This window comes from Prosopis cineraria, unplaced genomic scaffold (assembly GCF_029017545.1).
Source record: "Prosopis cineraria cultivar Desert tree isolate PC_DT_omini unplaced genomic scaffold, ASM2901754v1 PC3, whole genome shotgun sequence".
Lineage (NCBI taxonomy): Eukaryota > Viridiplantae > Streptophyta > Magnoliopsida > Fabales > Fabaceae > Prosopis > Prosopis cineraria.
In genome coordinates this window covers 36,903,001-36,922,083 of record NW_026555334.1, presented here as the reverse complement: position 1 = coordinate 36,922,083, position 19,083 = coordinate 36,903,001, and the positions used below count along the sequence as shown (strand labels likewise).

Below are 19,083 nucleotides of genomic sequence, written 5' to 3'. Positions count from 1 at the left end.
TTGGGAAAACGGCAGATATACATCACTATTAAATATTAATTCCGTTGAATTGTTTATATTTTTTAATTGTAAAATTTCATCGTTAACGTCTCTTAGTCTTATTACAGTATATCTCTAATTCTCCAGAAATTTGATTTGATTTAATAAATTGAGGTGCTACTACATAAAAATATTTTTCTTTTGATTTATAGGTGACTTGAGCTTGATGCTGGTAATTTTTATAGCCATGTCCTGGCAAGGGCACAGAATCTGTGCAAAACTGCAACGTGCTATTTGATTCCCAAAGCGACTGAGAGCACACATCTTATCCTCTGGGCTCTGCGTCTTTACCTCATTTTCTAACGGCAAATTTAATTTTCTATTTACATAAACATAATATGATCGTCATGTATAAACTTATAAAGATAATATTCCAATTCATTAGATGCGATTGTGGCCAAAATATATATATATATATATATATATATTAGACGCGATTGCGCATGCGAAAACTACGAGGAATTCATGGTTTATGCTCCAGTGGAATTCAAAACCATGAAGCTACTTTATGCTCGGGATACGCCAAATAAGGGATATTATATTATAGGTATAAATACACACGTTTATGCTTCTGCAAGTCCGTGCAAAACCACATAATAGTCCGATGAATGATAAACCAGCGTCAATTATTAGTCACGATCCAATGCTTTTAATTATTTCATATATTTTAAAAAAATTATTTTTTTTTTTGATATCATATAAGGATAGAACATACTCTTATTTTTACTTTTAATTTTAAATAATAATACAAATATATTAAATACCTCCACATAAACTAAAAAAAAATATAATTAAAAAATATAATTTAATTATTACAATGTGTTCAATATTTTAAATTAAAAATTACTTGCAAAACATGTCTTATAAATAAAATTAAAATATTTTTTATATGATCAAAAAACTAATACGGCTTGAAAATTGAAATACATACTGTCGGAAATCTGAGGCTGTTATTTATATCATATGCTCGACTGACACTTAAATTTAATTTTTTAAAAAAATAAAAGATAACATTATCATTAATTGAAAGCAGGGCAAGTACGTTACAAATCAACTACTCACAGATTCTGATGACCTGCTCATATAAAGACGGTGTCAGATTCCAATTGAAAGATGAGAAAAACAGGGGAACAAATAGGCATCTAAACCTCTCATGTTGCTTAGACTGCGACAGGGACGGATATGAATGGACCAGCAAGCTTCGCCATGTATCTCGTAAACCAAGAAAGCAGAGTTCATATTCAGCGGAAAGTTGCGCTCCGATTCCCAGAAGCTGGAAATGCCTGACGTCTTCTAGCGGAAGGCAGTTCTTTGGCCACATCACTAGTTTGTCCCCGTCCTACTGCTGAATTTTTCTTCTTACCACCAGAGTTGCGCTGCCGCCGCCTCAGACCACCGTCTTCGTCATCGTCCTCCTCCTGCAAAGTTGCATCTTCTCCAAACCTGACTTGCTTCCTGGCAGCTTCGTAATCAAATGGCTTCACTTCCAGTAACCTACCGGATTCTTCAGCTTTACTGGCTAGTCTTCTTCTATTTTGAGTGTTTGACTGAAAGCATTTTTGGAAGCTTGATGACAGTTCCGAGAGAGACATTGGCTCGTCTTCGTTCTCTTTTCCTGAAGTGGAGACCGTAGAATTTTTCTCAATGTCCTCCTTTGTGCTTTCCGGATTATTGTTCGTAGCATCCTCTGGGTCAGTATCAGAATCGAGTAGAATAATCTCATCAGCAGTGGAGGCAGAAACAGGATTGTCGGAAACTGGGTTTTGGACAGCCGAAGCTTCGCTTTCAGAGGCTGCTACACTAGGAATTTCTTCGACTATTTTTGACTTCTCACTGCTGCCCAAAAACGAATGGAAAGGAAGACTGACCGAAGATCTAATCTGCTCCAGCTTGGCCTCTTCCTTGCCCTAGAAAATAACGAAAGATTAAGTGAAACTAATGTTATCTAAAACCGTGTAAAAATAACTCGAGCAGTGTGCCATATGTATAAGAAGTCTGAATATCCTAAACGTGACGTGCCTCAGCAAATTTATTACTAATCAGCTTTATTACGTCTCACCCAATTGCGAAATGCAAATGGCGGCCAGAGAGAATAAAAAAAAGGGGCAAAAGGTTTGCATCGTGTGAAACTGAAACGCATCCTTTGAATGAAAGGTTCATCAAGGAAAGCTTACTTTTTTGCCAGCATCAAGCTTCCGCTTTGAAGCTGGATTGCCAAGAAGTGCCCCAAAAGCGCCAGCAGGCTTTTTCAACACCTGAACAGTTGCTTTGCGACCCTGTCAACAATTGAACACCAATGAGGCTGATGCCCTAACATACAAGTCAAGACATCAAAATAAACAAATGAATAATTAAAATACAACTTTTTCAGCGGAAGAGGTACTGACAGCAGCATTTCTGTCCTGCTCTAAAACAGTGAGTGTATCAGATTTAATAGATACCTCCCCCTTTTTAACTTGCTGCTGAGAAGTGTCCTGTTTAGGGTGGACAGAAGTAGCAGATTTTTCCAAGGTATTAGAACTGGTGCCACCTTCAACTCCATTTCCCTTTTTTGCATTTGAAACATTTAAGTGAGGCATATCCTCTTGGGGAGCATCAGTTTCATCTCTAAGAGGTACTGCGTGATCCGATCCCTGCAAATCATCACATTTTTGAGGGGTTTAGAAATCATCATATTAGTCCACAAACATATCAGAAAACAGAGCCCCAAAAAAATTGTGATAAGAAAACCCTATTCTTGTTAAGCACTGCACTGAACAGTTGAGGAACGTTCCCTGAACATTGGAAACCAAGATATTTAAACGATTCTCAACACATTACTTCGACTAATGGCCTCTGTAATTAGGTTAATTACCAATTCCTAAAAGACTAAACCAGGTGTAGTTCTTACTTCTTAAAGTCCAAGCAATCAAGTTCTTCAATAATAAGCACATAACATGTGGGAAAAAAAAATCCATAAACCAAGAATATAGTGTTGAAATTGTATCAAAATGTGTATTTTGATTGGGAAACCAAATAGAAAGGGATCTGCAATTTCATCCATTCAGGGACTGGAGGATAATTTACCCAACTAAAAGAACTGAGCCTGCATTGGTAAGATCAGACTTGAGATGAAAATGCACATTACCAATAGTGGTCAGTAGCTCAGCGATTTGCATTTGCTATCTTTATACTAGTTGTAAAATAAAGGACTAGCATAAATAAAATAATCACCTAACCTAACCAATCGATGTCACCCTTTGAAACACAACACTTACAGTTGCAAGGCGTCCCTCTTTCAACTGCTGAGCAGCAGCTTCGAAAGCAAAAGCATTTTGCATGGAATTCCTAACAATGTTGACTATAGTATCAAGATTGCGTTCGATATATGGGTTCTTTGATTTTAGCATTCGACGGAGCTTGCTTGTAGTAACAGGCATCTGCTTAGCTTTGAAATAGGTTAAAAAAAAAAACAAAGCATAAATGTCACGTGATAGAAGGGCTACGTTCAGAAGAAAAACAAGACGGGGCACAATGTTCATGTACCTATTTCAAGAAGTATTTTATTAGGCAAGACATATCCAGTACTCTCATCTTCTGTACGAGCAACAACATCTCGCCATTCACAAAGCCCCTGTGAGCCAGATAACAGAATTTTAATTAAACACAGTGGTCAGTGGAAGCAATAAATACCCACATATTTTTTTAAATTTTTAGATGTTTTGTCATTCATTATTAATAATATAATCCTCGTAACAGGGCCATCAATCCAAGCATGCTAGAAGCCACCTGCATTTCAGGTTTTAAGAACACTAATAACACTACCACCAATTGCGACCTAATTATATAATGGATAACTGTGCTTGAAAGGTCCACAGAAGCTGTGTCACCTTTCTGCAAGCTATTTTTGATAGAAACCTATATGTTTCAGCAAATACGAGTTAAAACCAGCAGAATTAGCCGGTGCTACCAAAGGATAACGACAGTAATAGAGGCGCTGAAAAATGGAAGTAATGACAGGGACAACAGGGACATCAACAGGCAGTGGCAGGCTTGTGATGGAGTATAGAATCAATTCTGAAATTTCATATGAAAGAAAGGCCCAAAAATATATTAATCTACAAAACCCTGGGTTTTGGTGGCAGCTTTAAACATTCGTGTGAAATTGGCTCCTGAGAAAACTCCAGATTCTAGAAATCAAATCTTTTTTTTTTTAGACAGAGTTTCAGATTATGGTAAATGGACTTTCGTTCATAAGTTTGAAGTCAGCTTACTGAAACAATTGCAAGCTGCTGAGCGTTATAACCAGCACCTTGCAACCTGCATTGAAAACACAGTTTAGATCCACATCTCTAGACTAGCATTAATAAAATCATGCGGAGCAGAAATTACAAGAGAAAACCGCCTAGAAGTGGCAAAAGAAGTAATCACGAGATTTAAAATACAATGAAATGAAATGCCAAAATAATAAAAGGTTTTCACTTGACAAAGGTAACAATGTTACCCATATATATAGAGGTAAGAGTTCTCCGTCAGAAGTTCTTTCTCATATAACTGCATACAGACATCGTAACTGCGTTTGTAGACCTATCAGTAAAATGAAACACCATTTAGAAGACAAAAATATTACACCAGCTGCTCAGTTATTATTACATCAGCTTAAAAATTCAGAATTCAAAATTCAAAAATTGTCTCCGCTGAAATTACAAGATCACCAAGGAAAGGATTGGTGAATCACATGCATCTAACTGCTTGGATCCAAACTTAGCACCATAGTAGCCCATGATCGATCCCAATTTAGAATCCATACTCACTTAACAAAAGCATGAAATAGCTAAAGAAATACCATAAATATATGAACAGAAAACAGAAGCAAAGCTAATAAACGCAATAGCACAAACTGAAATCCTGAACTCTATGAGCATGCAAGAATGATACTCAACACAATTATGCAAGTATGATTAATCCATAGCGTCCACAGACAGGAGGTTTTGGGAATTCACAAGAGTTACCTCCAGCAGAGGAGTATCAGAATTTTCAGCCTCCTTGGGCAATTCAAATAACTTGATTTTCATTAAATCATAAATATACAGCAGATAATGAGTATCTTCTCTGGCGTATCTGTCATCAGAATAACAATTCATTAGATCACAGTCATCAAATCCCGGGGATGGTATGCTCTTCGTTATCACATAAAAACTTAAATGACTAATATGATAACAATACAAATAATAATTATCATGTACCAATACAAATATTACAGATGTAAGAAAAAGTTAACAAACAGCAAACTAAAAGACACAATTAACCAGAGTTTGATTTGTTATTTACTGCAATGATTGGGGCAAGCTTAATTTTCTTAGCATCAACCATCAAATAGAAGGAGTCCAAGGGTCCATTACGAGATGCCTAGTCATTTTCAAGCAGTTTAACAAGCGTCTACATTAATGTTTAACAATCTTGGATCCTATACACTTCATGGATAAATTTACACCATGCGGATGAAAAGAGACAGACAAACCAGCAATGAAGTGTAGGGAAAAGCATCTTCAAACATTGGATGCAGGGGAGAAAAAGCCCTAGTGTTCGAATTGCCTCAGGCTCCCTCCTAAACTAACCCCTGTGCAGCACTTGAAGTATATAATCTGTTATTTTACCATCTATGCCCCAAGAATCAACATTCACACATTAATCCAAATAGAGCCAACTTGTAACTTTCAAGAAGTTAAACACCATAAATGAGATCTCTAGTCAGCCCAGGGATGCATAAACCTTAGTAACTAGAAAATTAAAGGGCAAGACTTTTGAACATCCGAGGGGGGGATGTACTGACTATAGAATAAAAGCCTTGTCAAGAAAATTTACGCCTATATGTTCGAGAAGCAGGGCAGGTAATTCCCACTTATGTACAGCAAAAATGGCAGACAAATCAAATTCCTAAGATTCTTAATTTTTGATGCCACAGTCAAAAGAACCACCCAGGGATTATTTACTGATGTTATTCTTGGAGATTAGATGCCAGATTTACATTTAAAAGAACAATGCAAGCACGGGGAAAAACAAAAGGAGTATCATGGATTAAGTGAGATTGGTTCAAAACACAACAGCACCTCATCATCTCATCAGGCAGAGGGCGTAGTCTCCAATCTGCATTCTGATATCTGCAAGGAGTTTACCCATCAACTTTGAAAATGCAGGATAGAGGAATTAGTAATGCACAAAGTAAATACAATAAAATAAATAAATAAAACAGAGAGGGGAAGAGTGAGCGTACTCTTTGTTTGCAGTCACCTCACAAAAGTAATGCAGAAGATATTCCAAACTATTTCTTTCCAGTTTCAAAACTCTTGAGGCCTGAGCAATGGAGTCAACATAGATTAGTTCCTTTTCAAGAGAGAGTGAAGGTCAAAGTTATGCTAATATAGTAATAACCTATTAATCAATGAACATGGTTCACAGAAAGGTGCCAGAAGAACCGAAGTTAAAAAAGCTTCACATCATCTGATCATGATTTTATATTGAAGAACAATTCCATTAACAATAATACAAGCAGAGGAGCAAGACATCCTCTGAAAATGAAGAAAACTACACATCATACACAACAAAAAGCGCAAATACTAAAATTTCCCAGGATCCTCTAAAATGATGGGAAAAGATCTTGCAAAAGTTTGCATGCATATTACAGTAGTATGGAGATAGTATGCAAATCCCTTGAAGATGTCTCAAATATAGATACAAGCAAGAATACAATTTGGTTATGATCATTTTCACGCAAATTTTCAAGACTGCAACAATATGATCACCCACTAGACCTCATCCCCCAAAAAACACACTTGACTATTGCAAGCCTAATTTATCTGGTGGTGGTAGTATAGAAATTAACTCTCGTCCTCAACACCTTGTCATACACTGTAAACGAGAGTCAGCATCAACTGATCGAATGAACTAATTTACACAGAAAATAATACCATCAAAATAAATAAATGTCACTGCAAATATTCTTTTCCTGGAAATTTCATAGGGAAGGAATCTCAATAATGGACATTGTAAAAATTTCACAAACCTGGCCAGTGTCAAATAAATTACAAACATAAATGCCAAAATCCCGTTGAAGCCAAATGATATCTCGATCTGCTCCATGCATGACCTAATTAAGCATTACAGAGGGGGAAGTCAATAGACCTGAACCAGAGCTAAAAGCCAGCAAAAAGAAACTATTCACGCGCAACAGACCTTTTTTTGGAAGGATCCTTAAATACTTCCCTTAGATGTGGCCCTACATGAATCTTAAGCTTCAAAGTGTCCACAACAAAATCTTCAGTCCTGTGAGATTTGCATCAAGCAAGTCAAGCCTTGGAAGGACCGATATTGATTATGTTCCAAATCCACCTAGACATTTCAAGTCAAGACAAACATATCAAAAGAATATGCATGACCAAATTATTATATTTTGTAGAACATTTCCTCGCAAACAATAAGGACTCTAGAAAGACAAGTAATCCCTCGAGGAATCCCATTTTCCATATTCATTCCTTAAAGTTTCTAGCATTAGTGAAAATTAATTAAAACATCATATGTATACTTCCGATGTAGAAATCAAAAGAATCCAATTCTAGGTTTCAGCAGAGTTGGGAATGAACAAATCAAATTTGTTGGAATAGGAAAATTTGGAAAATTTATTTCCATCAAGAGTTGATCTCGGGAATAGTTTGTCCATTAAATGGGTCAAGAACAAACAGCAACTAGTGAGGGGGGAAAGACGTATTTCTGGTACAAGAAGAGCAAACATAAAGTATTTTAAAAAACAAAATCAGCCAAAACGTAGTTTAACCAACACAGGTCATTATTACATCAACACAACCAAAAAGTGCAGAACTCATGTTTCACCTGACAATATTCACTAGCCACACAGCATGATATGTAAATGTTAGGAAATGTAAGAATTAGTTAAGTATAGGGGTATAAGAGGTATAATCATTATTTAGGTACTCTGTTACTGTATTAGTCCTTAATGGGTCGGCCTATAAATACCCCTAAGTCCAGATATGTAGTTGTTGATCTTTCATCAATCAGAATGTACTACCCAGAAAGTCTCCTCATTTCCCTTTCTTTCGTCTACCTATCTCTCTTCATCTCTCTCTATCTTAACACAACAGACAAGACGTCATAACTTTACACAGCAGAATCCGAAGAAATTCAAGAAAATTGTACATATCAAGGGTGAAGATTTCATGCAGCTAAAGGTATTGTCATTTGATATGTCTCATCAAGGAACCACAGAAATTTTTTTAAAAAGAAGAATGATGAGATACATCCTAAGTTTATCTGATTGAGGCTTAAGATTATGGTCCAGAATCAAGAATGACCAATATTCAGTTGCAGACCACATGGGAATGGGGTAAGGAAAGGGATTTGCAAGACATGTAGGGGAAGGGTAAAGGGAAAACGTGTGGACTGTTCGGTAAGAATAATTTAGAAAGGAAAAGAGAAAAATAAAATGAGGAAAAGATGATACTGCCCGTGTCTCCAATCTCCCAAGTGTATTAGGGCAAACCCATCTCCAAGTTGCAGCCTACAACACAGTTGACAGCATATAAAACATGGCTTGGATAGAATTGCACTATTCCCCTCTTCTCGCTACCACAGCCAGTGGAATTCTCACCGGTTTAGTGAGCTCCATGTACTCACAAGAAACCACTGCATCAAATTGAGAAAGGTAGAAGAGCACGGACAAGAGAAAGGAAGAGCTTGATGACAGCAGCAGCGAGGCAATAGGAAGCAAGAGCAAGTAGAAAGCGCCACAGATAGAAGAGAGGGACCAGATGACGATGAGGGCATTTGCTCCAGCAATGATCACCTCCCTTTCACTCCAACAACAGTCTACGACTCAAAGTAATTCACATGCATTCTCGAAGCAATGAGATGACATGGGCATTCTGGACCGAATTTTTGTTTCCCAAGAAGCCATCTCCTTTCCCCTAGTATATGACAGGTGTCTAGATTGCCATAAACTAGAAAATAGCTCTGGCAAGTGCCAAACTAGTTAAAAGTTGCTTACCCTTACCCGTTCCCACCTACCAAATGCAGCCTTTAAGTTATATGCAATTCCTATAGCACGGTTAAAGGCCAATGTTTATAAACTCAACAAATTGGAGCAGAGTGTATCGCTGCAGTTGTGCAAACTAAAAGCAATAGCATAAAGGGTAGTAGCATGATCATGCTAAAAATAAGGGAAACAAGCTCCGAAAAACATGAGCAAGGAGTTAGTGGTAAATGGTTGATCATAAAAATGCACAAAAGTTTTCAACAAAACATAAACAGCACTCATATTTTACCGCAAATTCATTAGCTGCCCGCAGCTTAGCAGCCAACTCCTTCAAACCTTTGACATCCTCCACAAGTTTGAAAGGGGTGCATTCTAGTGGGGGAGGTTTTCTAGGTTCAAAATCTCCAAGATCTTTGTCAACAAAATCCAAGACAGAGAGTTTCTCCTGAAACGAGAAATTAATAATTAAATGATAAAAAGGACCATACAATAAAATCAGCATGGTAAACACAAGAAAAGATAAGTAAAATTATGAAAGGCTGTAGAAATGCCCCATTCACATGCATCAATTTTTACGTTGTAAGGAAAGCCCTAGATTTAGTGAATGTCTCTTCAAATGTAACTACCTGTTTTCTTTTTTTCCTTTTTTTCTTTTTTTTTAAAAAAGCTTTCTGCGAATCGATTCCACGGAACAATAGTATACTACCCTATGTTTTTAAGATTATCCATTTGACATGGCATGCTTAGACTGAAGACTTATTTTTTTCTTCCCGACCACGCTAGGAACTCACTTGCATCCTTCACAGATTGAATGGATCAATTAGCGCGCAGAGAGAGAGAGAGAGAGAGAGAGCAATATATGTTATCAAGAAAAAACAGAAAACTAACCAGCGGATGAATAAACCTCTGACCATCATCGCTCCTCTGCAACCAAACATGCTCAAAAGGCTGGTTTGAATTATTAACTAGAATGTTATACTCATCTTGAGGCCTCCTAATTGTTGGTATATGAAACGGAATCTTTGGCTTCGACCCAGTCGTTTTCTTGTCTTTTGCGGCCACTTTAACACCGGAGGCAGGACTTGAATCTGGCTCGTCTACTTTCCCAGCTCCCAGATGATTAGCCCCTTTCTTCTTCTTCTTCCCATAAACCAACTGGAACCCGTCTTCCGAGCCCGGCATTGAACTCATGGGACACCCTGTCTCCTCCTCTTTCTTCCTAATCCTAAGAAACTCGTCGAAGGACACATCGAACCGCTCTAAAACCTCGTCATTCACATTAACCAACCAGTCATATGCATCGTCGATATCCATGGGTAAATCAATCTCCTTGCCCCATAAATGCGCCGAGTTGCCGATGGCTTCCAGCATCGTCTGGGATTTTTTCTCGATTTCTCCAATTGGTTTCTTAAATTCGTCGAAGTTGTAGTAAAAGTGAAAGTCTTTGTCCGAAGGTAAGCATCGGGAAGAACCCGAGAGCTTGACGGCTGACGAAGACAGAGGGCCGGTTGATAAATTGTGCAGAGTACGCGCCCTTGCGGTGGGCTGAGATTGATCAACGTCCATGGCGTCCTGACTCATCGTGATGGCCGAGATTGGTGAAGGGTTTAGAGCTAGGGTTTTAGTCTAAACATCGCCATCGCTTGGTGTGTGGGTCTCTCCATCCGTGCAACCGCGGGAACAGCGGGCGGGTCTCAAAGCATATGTTTCTGTCACGTGTCATCAGCCGGGAGGCTACACGTGGAAATTAAATCGGAGGGAAGATCACAATGATCCTACAGATAATTGATTATTTGTATGATTTTATTCACAAGTCAGTTGAAATACGTTTTATCAAAATTAAAAAAAGCTTTAACTTTTATTAATTTTATGTTAAAATTTAATAAGGTTTTATATTTATTCATATAAATATTTTTAAATTTTATTATTAATATTTTTATTTAAATTATTTAATAAATAAAAAATGTAAAGAAAGTATTGAAAATTAACAAGTGCTTTATAAATAGAATAAAATTTTTTCTTCTCTCTTTATTTTGTAAATAAGATCAGAGTAATATGTTGTAAGACCAAATAATTCTAATATTATTTTACAGGATTGAACTACCTTCTTTTGCTGTGAAAAAAATACCCTTTATGTTTATATTATATGCTCTTTTAACAGTAACTCCTCATTAAAAAAAAAAGTTTCATCCACATTTTAACAACAATCAATTCTCTCATTATTAACTTTAAAAAAATTAACTTGGTGGGAAAGAGTAACAAGTGTTGTGATTTGATGAACAAATTCTTATTTGAGAAAAAATGAGTCCAATTTTCATTCTATCAACAACTAATTATCTTAATAACAATTCAAAAAAATTAACTTGATGGTGAAAATAAACATGTGTTGTGATTTAGTGAATATATTCTCGTTCAAGAAAAAATAAGTCCCATTTCATTCTAACAACAATCAATTCATTCATTAACAAATATAAAATATTAATGTGGCAAAGGAGTTGTTTTAATCCAGTGAACAAGTCTCCATTTAAGAAAAAAATAATTTTTTTTATTTTAATAATAATCAATCACAACAAAAATGCATTAGGGATGATTTTTTCTTTTATAATAAATTTTAATGGGAAAATGACAAATAAATTTTAAAGGTTTCAACTAATTCAAATTAAATCTGAGGTATTAAACTCTAAAAATTTAAAATTTTAATAGGAAACTTGTTAAATTTTGAAATATGAGTTACAAATTTATTACAATAAAATTGTAAAATAAGAGTCAAACTTATAAATTTTTAACGTTTGACGTCTAAGACTTAATTTGAGTTAATTGATCCTCTTGGGTCCTGTGTATTATTCTCTTAATTTTAATTACATTTAGGTCCTTTGGTTATATAAAGTAACATTATAATCATTAAGTCTCGTAGCGTACTTAATTGTCTCTAAGAGTCCTCAATTGTGATTTTTCTTAAATTGAAAGACTTCTATTACGTTAGGCCTTACTGGTAAGCAAGCCTCAATTTAGTAAAATTAGGATTGGAATTAATAGTGAGAGTGAAAATAAGGCTTTAAAATTATATTTAGCATGGAGTAATATCTATAGAGAATATTTATTTTATTTTATTTTATTTTACAATTAAACATGATTTATAAAAATACAATAATACCCATTAAAACTAAAAAATATATAACCTAAACTCACGATTGCTCTCCTTCTCCCGACATATTGACACAGTAACGTAAGAAGCTCCTTCCACCACTCCTCCTCCTCATCTTCCATAACATCCCAATTTTAATTTTAATAATTAATTTAGATTAATAAAAATATGGAGAACATTGAGAGATAACCAAATTAGTATGTTAATGTTTTAAATAGATAAGAAATGATATACGTCTTTTAGAATTATTTATAATTTAATGTACCTGATTAGCATTTTTTGTTATATAAAGCTTATTTGTAACTTTTGGAATTATTTTTTATTTTTATGCTCTTTTTTATAACTTTATTAGTCAAACTTACAGTAAAAATTAACATTTATCAATTATAGGCATGTGATTTTTTATTTTTTGATATGACCACATAAAAAACAATAAGTGTGTGTTTAGAATTTTAGATAACATCATCTAAGTTTGGGCCACCCCAACTTAGGTTAGGATGTTAAAAGCTCATCAACTCTTGCTTAGGTAAAAAAAAAACTCAACTAACATTTTAGGGAGAATGATCATTTTCCTTAGAAGCTGCATGAGGCTTCTTTCTAACCAAAGTTGAGTATGGTGATGAGTGTTGGGGGCATTAATGTTTTTAAAATTTTATAGTTGTTTTCTCTACCTTCATTTACGAGCAGCACGATTTCTCCTCCTCTACCTTCATGAGCCCCTACTTTCATGAGCATGCTTACCGCTATCTAATCCCTCATCACAAATCTAACCAAGGATGTGCTCGCCATTGTTATTATTGTCCGATTTTCTGTCAACTAAACTAGTGCTCATGGTTTTTTTGGCGTGAATGGAGACAATGTAGAGCAAAGCAAAGCAGAGCTACATGGAGGAGACAAGGTAAGTACATAAGAGAAGGAAAGTGTTGCCAATAGTAAAGGTGGAATCAGTGAAAATGTCGCAAATGAGGTCGATGAAGGTTGTGTTGATTAAATGTAGCATTGGCAAGGTTAGGACTAAAGTATTGGGTGGTTCTGCCTCTTTAGAGCAATCCAATATTATAAACAATACTTAATACTTCATTCTATATATATTGTTTTTTAATTTTTAATTGAGTTTAGTTTTCTTTTTTTTTGACCAAATTGAGTTTAGTTTTCTTTAAAGAAGATCAAATTAGACTATTTATTAAATTTTGATTATATATAGACTATAATTTATCATTTCATTCACCCTATTTTTTAAAAATTATGATTTTTAAACAATTAACTTATTTTAGATATTTTAAGTCTACCTTTTTTAAAATTACAATTTATCAATTTATTTTAAATTTTTTAACTTATAAAAAATACTTTATAATTTATAATATTTAATCCTTTTAGATTGAGTATTTATAATTTATAAATTTATAAATTTTTATATTTAAATATTCTGTAAAGTTATCATTTCATTCTACCATTCAAAAAATTAATATTTTTTATTTACCATTCTATTTTATATTTTTAATTCATTTTTAAAAAATATTAAATTAGTTACAATATATATATATATATATATACAACTTATATTCATTTTAATGACTTTTAAATTAATTCATTCAAATAAAATTCATTTCATCGAACTGATTTCTAAAAAAAATCCAAACATAACTATGTTATATTTATTGACCTATTTCTTAATTTTAATTTGCTAATTTTAATTAAATTTTAATATTAATTATAAATTTTTTAATTGAAACATGCACTATAAATTTTTTGGGAGAACAAATGGAAAGGTTGCCTTTCCGTTATTAAAGCCGATGCACCTACCTTAAAAATAAAATTTAAAAAATCATCAGTCAATACGGATGCTAACATAGGGCACGGAAACGGTGGATTAGCCCATCAAAAATAAAGACGAGACACGCAACAGGGGCAACAGCGGCTGCAGAACCCTGTTTTGGTGTCACCTCCTTGAGTCCCATAACAACGATGCCTCAACTTTCTCTTTTCCTATAAATTTCTTCACTCTCTCTCTCTCTCTCTCTAACGCTCATCTTCTCGCTTCCAAAGTCAACAACACAAGTATCACAGAAACTAGCTGCTTGCTCCCTGAGTTCCAATGGCTTCCCTGATTCTTCTCTTTTATGAGATTGTTCGGAATCATGAGCTCGATGCTGCGTCTCTATTAGCTGCATCCACTCCTCCTCCTCCTCGCTCTGCTGCCACTGAATCACTGACAAATCAAAATGACAAGCGCACAAGCCAGGGTTCTGAAGATGCAGTGGAGTCGAGAATCTGCGTTGATTTTGTGTGGCCTTGATTTTTCAACGCCATGTCTGCTATCTAGTTTGGTTGAAAACGAAGTTGTAGTCATGTAAATCATTAGTCATCTCTCAATTAATTCTACTTTAATTTTTTCTTTCTCTTGTTTTGGATAATTACAGCAGCTATATGAAAAGGTTGCTCTCTCGTTCTCATCTCTATCTTATTTTCTTCAACCGATAAACAAGAACGGAGAACCCAGACAATTCAACTAACCTAAGTCTTATGCCAAGTTATAACAGAATCTTTGATCCTTGATTCTGTAATTGCAAACATTGAAAGGCCAAACATCCCATGGACAGTGCTTCAATTTCTGAAGCTTGATGGATCTTACCTGAGCTGTTAATGAATCATCTCGTATAACTCTAATTAGCAGATTCCCAGCTTATTCATCGGGGCTGTCAATGTATCAATTTATATATAATTAATAATAAAATAAAAATAACCTGTTTGTAATGAAAAAATGTAATTAATATATTAATATGTCTACCTATAATCTACAATATGTAATTCTATATATAAAGTCTCCTTGTCATGAATCGTTATTAATATAAGTTGTTTTAAACTTTGTGTAAGATATGGGATACAGTCCAGCTCGATATAAATCAACGCTGATATAAAATAATAAAATGCAAAAATAGCAGTATATGAATACTGGTTTTTTGGGCCAGACTCTGAATATGAGTTCATAGCGACAAGTGTTACTCATCCTTGGGTGTAGTGCAGGAGGCCATTTTATGGCCTGGAGTTCGTTTTTGTAAGCTGATCGGTGCATAAATCTTGATATTACGAACCAACTAGCAGTTTACAGGGTTGGGCCTGCTGTAGGTTGTAAATTGGGCGAGGTGAGTTGACGCAACCTGCATCTTGATGAGTTGTGCTCTTGCCAATCTGCATGACCTGCACCAGGTTGGTAAGTTGACAAGCCAACACACTATTAAAACTTATTTTTTTACTAATTTTGGAAATTACACATTTATCTTTTTTTATTATTTTTATTGGTAAAAAATCATATTTTCCTTCTAAAAATTAATTATCCAAATAACAATAAAAATATTTTTAAATTATTAAAAAACACAATACGAATTGAAAATATATTAATACAATCTAAAATAAATGCATACTCAGTCACTAGCAAATATAATAAAAAGTTAAAATTACAATTCAAAACTTAAAGATAAATTTTGTAGTGGAAAAATCAATAACAAAGTAAGCTCTATAACACTCCATGATGAAATGCCCAAATTGTCACCGGAAAAAAAAATGGGGGGAGGATTATAAATTTTGTAATGAATTATATGATCAGAATTCAGAAGGGGGAAAATTACAACCTAGGAAGATATTGGATTTGGAATATAAAACCAAAGACAACATGGTAAACTCTTTGTCAACATGTTTTCAGATGCTTTACTACCACATATAAGCCATGTCTTACTACATTGAATATTAAACAAGCATATTGTTTGTGATTCATCTTTGATCCCGCATGTACCATCAATCTCGAGTCAGTAAGAATTGCAGACAAAAAAGGTGGAGTGGAAGAGTGGGATGAGATGACTACGTGACTTGATAATCATTGATTTAATCTAAAAAGATGTTAGAGTTGAAGTACACTTTTGTTTATCAATTATTCACTCAAAAATATCTAGCATTTTAAATTTACATATAGTGTAATTTTTACCTTTTAACATTTGAAAATGACGTATTAAGCATTCAGCTGTTAAAAAAACTTAATTATGATTACTAATTGACTTAAAAATTGCAGAAAATGGCTTCAAAAAATTATAAAAAATAATCTATAAAGTTATACATAAGTACCTTATAATAAAACAAATATCAATTGAGTCTTGTAATTATACACAAGTAACAGGATACCAATATTATTTTTTACCCATTAAAAATGACAAAATATGATTTTAACTAACTATTATTTTAGAGACTTAGTTGATATAAATTTTCTTGCAGGATACTCATTTGTAATTTTTAGGTCTTTTTTGTAATGTTTTAATTAACTAATAATTAAAATTAACTTTTTTAATAGTAGGGTACCGAATACAAAATTTTTAAATATCAAAAGAAAAAATCATATTTTATGTTAATTTAAAATGTTAAATACTCTTAAACTAATAATTGAAGGACAAAAATATTCTTTAAACTATGATATTATACTAGTGTAGTTAAAAATTTTGAGCCCAAGCCCCAAGAATATGGTAATATTAGTGGCAAAGCTTTCACTCAATAGTTGATAGGATTCTAATCAACCTCAGTAATACAAATTAATGTGTATATTTACCAAGCCCTTTCATCTCAATGTAGTGTATACTCCACATAAAATAATGCTTTCAGCATGGCATTGAGCACAAGAAGAGGTGATGCCCAACGCAGGCAGAACCAAAAAGCGAAGGCCGCTGTGGGGCCAAAATAATTTAAAAGTATTATACAAACAGTATTTTTTTAAAAAAAATTAAAAATTGAAATAAAAATAAATAACTTTACTAAAATAATATTATAATATAAAATAGAAATAAAATTATTATTTATAATCATGCAGCATGGTAAAAAAAAAAATAATATTGTATATTTAATATACTACTTCAATATAAATAAATATATAAATTTTATATTCATCGCATCCTTTTTATATTCAGTAGAACATCGGTATAGATTGATTGATTATTACATGCCTATATCAATAATATTATCTCCTTTTAGTATTATAAGATTTTTTTTTCAAAAATAATGTTAAAATATAAAAAATGTTGAGTCTTTCAGTATATAATTAATAAATTCTTTTAGAATATATATAATCAAGGTATAATTAAAAATATTTTTTAAATTGAAACATTGTCTTAAAAAAATACAAACATGGGGAAAACAAAAATGTATAACCATAAGTGTCATTAACTAATTTATTGAAAGAATATGTTAGCTAAAAATATCTTATAATTCCCAATAGAGCAATTATAGTGATTATATGATATAATATTATATCTTTTTTTTTTTGGTGGTACATCTTTACAAGTATGCACTTGAAAATTTTTATTTAAATTTTTTTCTTTTGGAGAGGGAGAAAATTCCGTTTAAAATACCCCACCCCTCTTTATCTCAAGACGGGCTCCCAGGATGGGACCCCATATGCCAGGTTCCTCCCCTGACGCGGAAGCCGGTTTCATTTGGGTGCAGTAGTAAAACGCAGCAATCAAAAGTCGGTACAAAAGAACTCCCCCATCCACCCAAGTTGTGAAGAGGATTACCAACCATATCCGATAATGCGTACGTTTGAATTAAAAAATTTATAATTAAGATTAAAATTTAATTGAAGCTAGTAAATTAAAATTATAAAAAAATTAATAAATATAAAGTGATTTATATTTGGATAACTTTTTTTAAGAAGTCAGTTAGAAATACTGATATTTGTTTGGATGATTTGATTTAAAAGTGAGTTAAGATATTTAATCATAAAAATAAAGATGAATTTTTTTGACTAACTAATAAGTAAAAAAATAGTAAACTTAAAATTATGATTAATAGGAAAAAAGTCTTAATATCTAAATAGTTATAATTAAATGATAAAATTCAAAATATTCAATTATAAAATTTTAAAATAATAACTATAATGAGTTTAATAAAAAATACCTGGACATGAAAAATTTATTCAAAGAGTTGATGTGGCACTATCAAATACTCGCATCATAAAAATTTACTCAATAAACTTGATAAAATTAATTTAATCAATTTTATTTTTGTATTACTAATAATTAGTAAATACAAATATGCAATTATAATAACCATAATTATAATTAAATAGTAAATACTAAATTATTAAAATAGATATTCTATGCTTAATAATCTAGCATACCATCAATTAGAAAACATAGCATTTGCAAAACCAGAAAAAAATGATTATAAATGGATGAGAGTTTCACAAACTTAAGCCAATGAATTCAAGGCTAAATGGTCATGCATGCCTTCAAGAAGCCCAGTGCAGAGGCCTAGTAAAACACATTCTAAAAAAATGTTGAAATTTAGATTAATAACTAAACATAGCATTCATCAAACCACGGCTTCAATTTACAACCATCATGGTTCATCATCAAAAGCTAAATATTAGTACTTAGTAGCACGTGATGACTCTCATGGATTGGCGTGAGAAGTAGAGCTACACAGCTCATTCTTCTCATCTGTTGAAAACTCAGCATTCAAAATTGAATCCTTTTGACATCACTTTCAGGGACGCTTGCATCTCCCTTCCCTAAACTATTAGGTTCTAGAAACTTGTTAAATCATACAATACAAGTTAGTAGCATAATCTTATTTGATTTTGAAACTTCTCTTGATACATATATGTGAACTTGTAGGCAAATGATGACCACCAAAGGCAGAGAAGTGCAAAATTGGTAGGAGCAGAATGGACGACAATGACCATACTGTCAAAGCAAGGACACTCTCGATGTAAGAAGAAGGGATGACGGCGAGCAAGAAATAATATGAGCAACACACACAGTTGCAATCGGGCTATGATGATCTCTAATTAGATTCAGTAGAGTAAATGAGAACAAAGGTGAAGATATTACAA

General features: G+C 33.4%; 1 protein-coding gene across 1 annotated transcript; it reads right to left on the bottom strand.

The window, feature by feature from the left end:
* Positions 1-1,022: 1,022 nt before the first annotated feature.
* Positions 1,023-10,736, bottom strand: LOC129305829 (protein RRP6-like 2). The gene is given in 15 exon segments (XM_054945964.1): positions 1,023-1,946; positions 2,214-2,315; positions 2,427-2,672; positions 3,297-3,466; positions 3,565-3,652; positions 4,293-4,338; positions 4,523-4,605; positions 5,031-5,139; positions 6,129-6,179; positions 6,293-6,372; positions 7,082-7,167; positions 7,253-7,344; positions 7,346-7,407; positions 9,354-9,509; positions 9,953-10,736. Coding segments are annotated over 15 exon segments (2,730 nt in total). The 5' UTR covers positions 10,646-10,736; the 3' UTR covers positions 1,023-1,280.
* Positions 10,737-19,083: the final 8,347 nt, after the last annotated feature.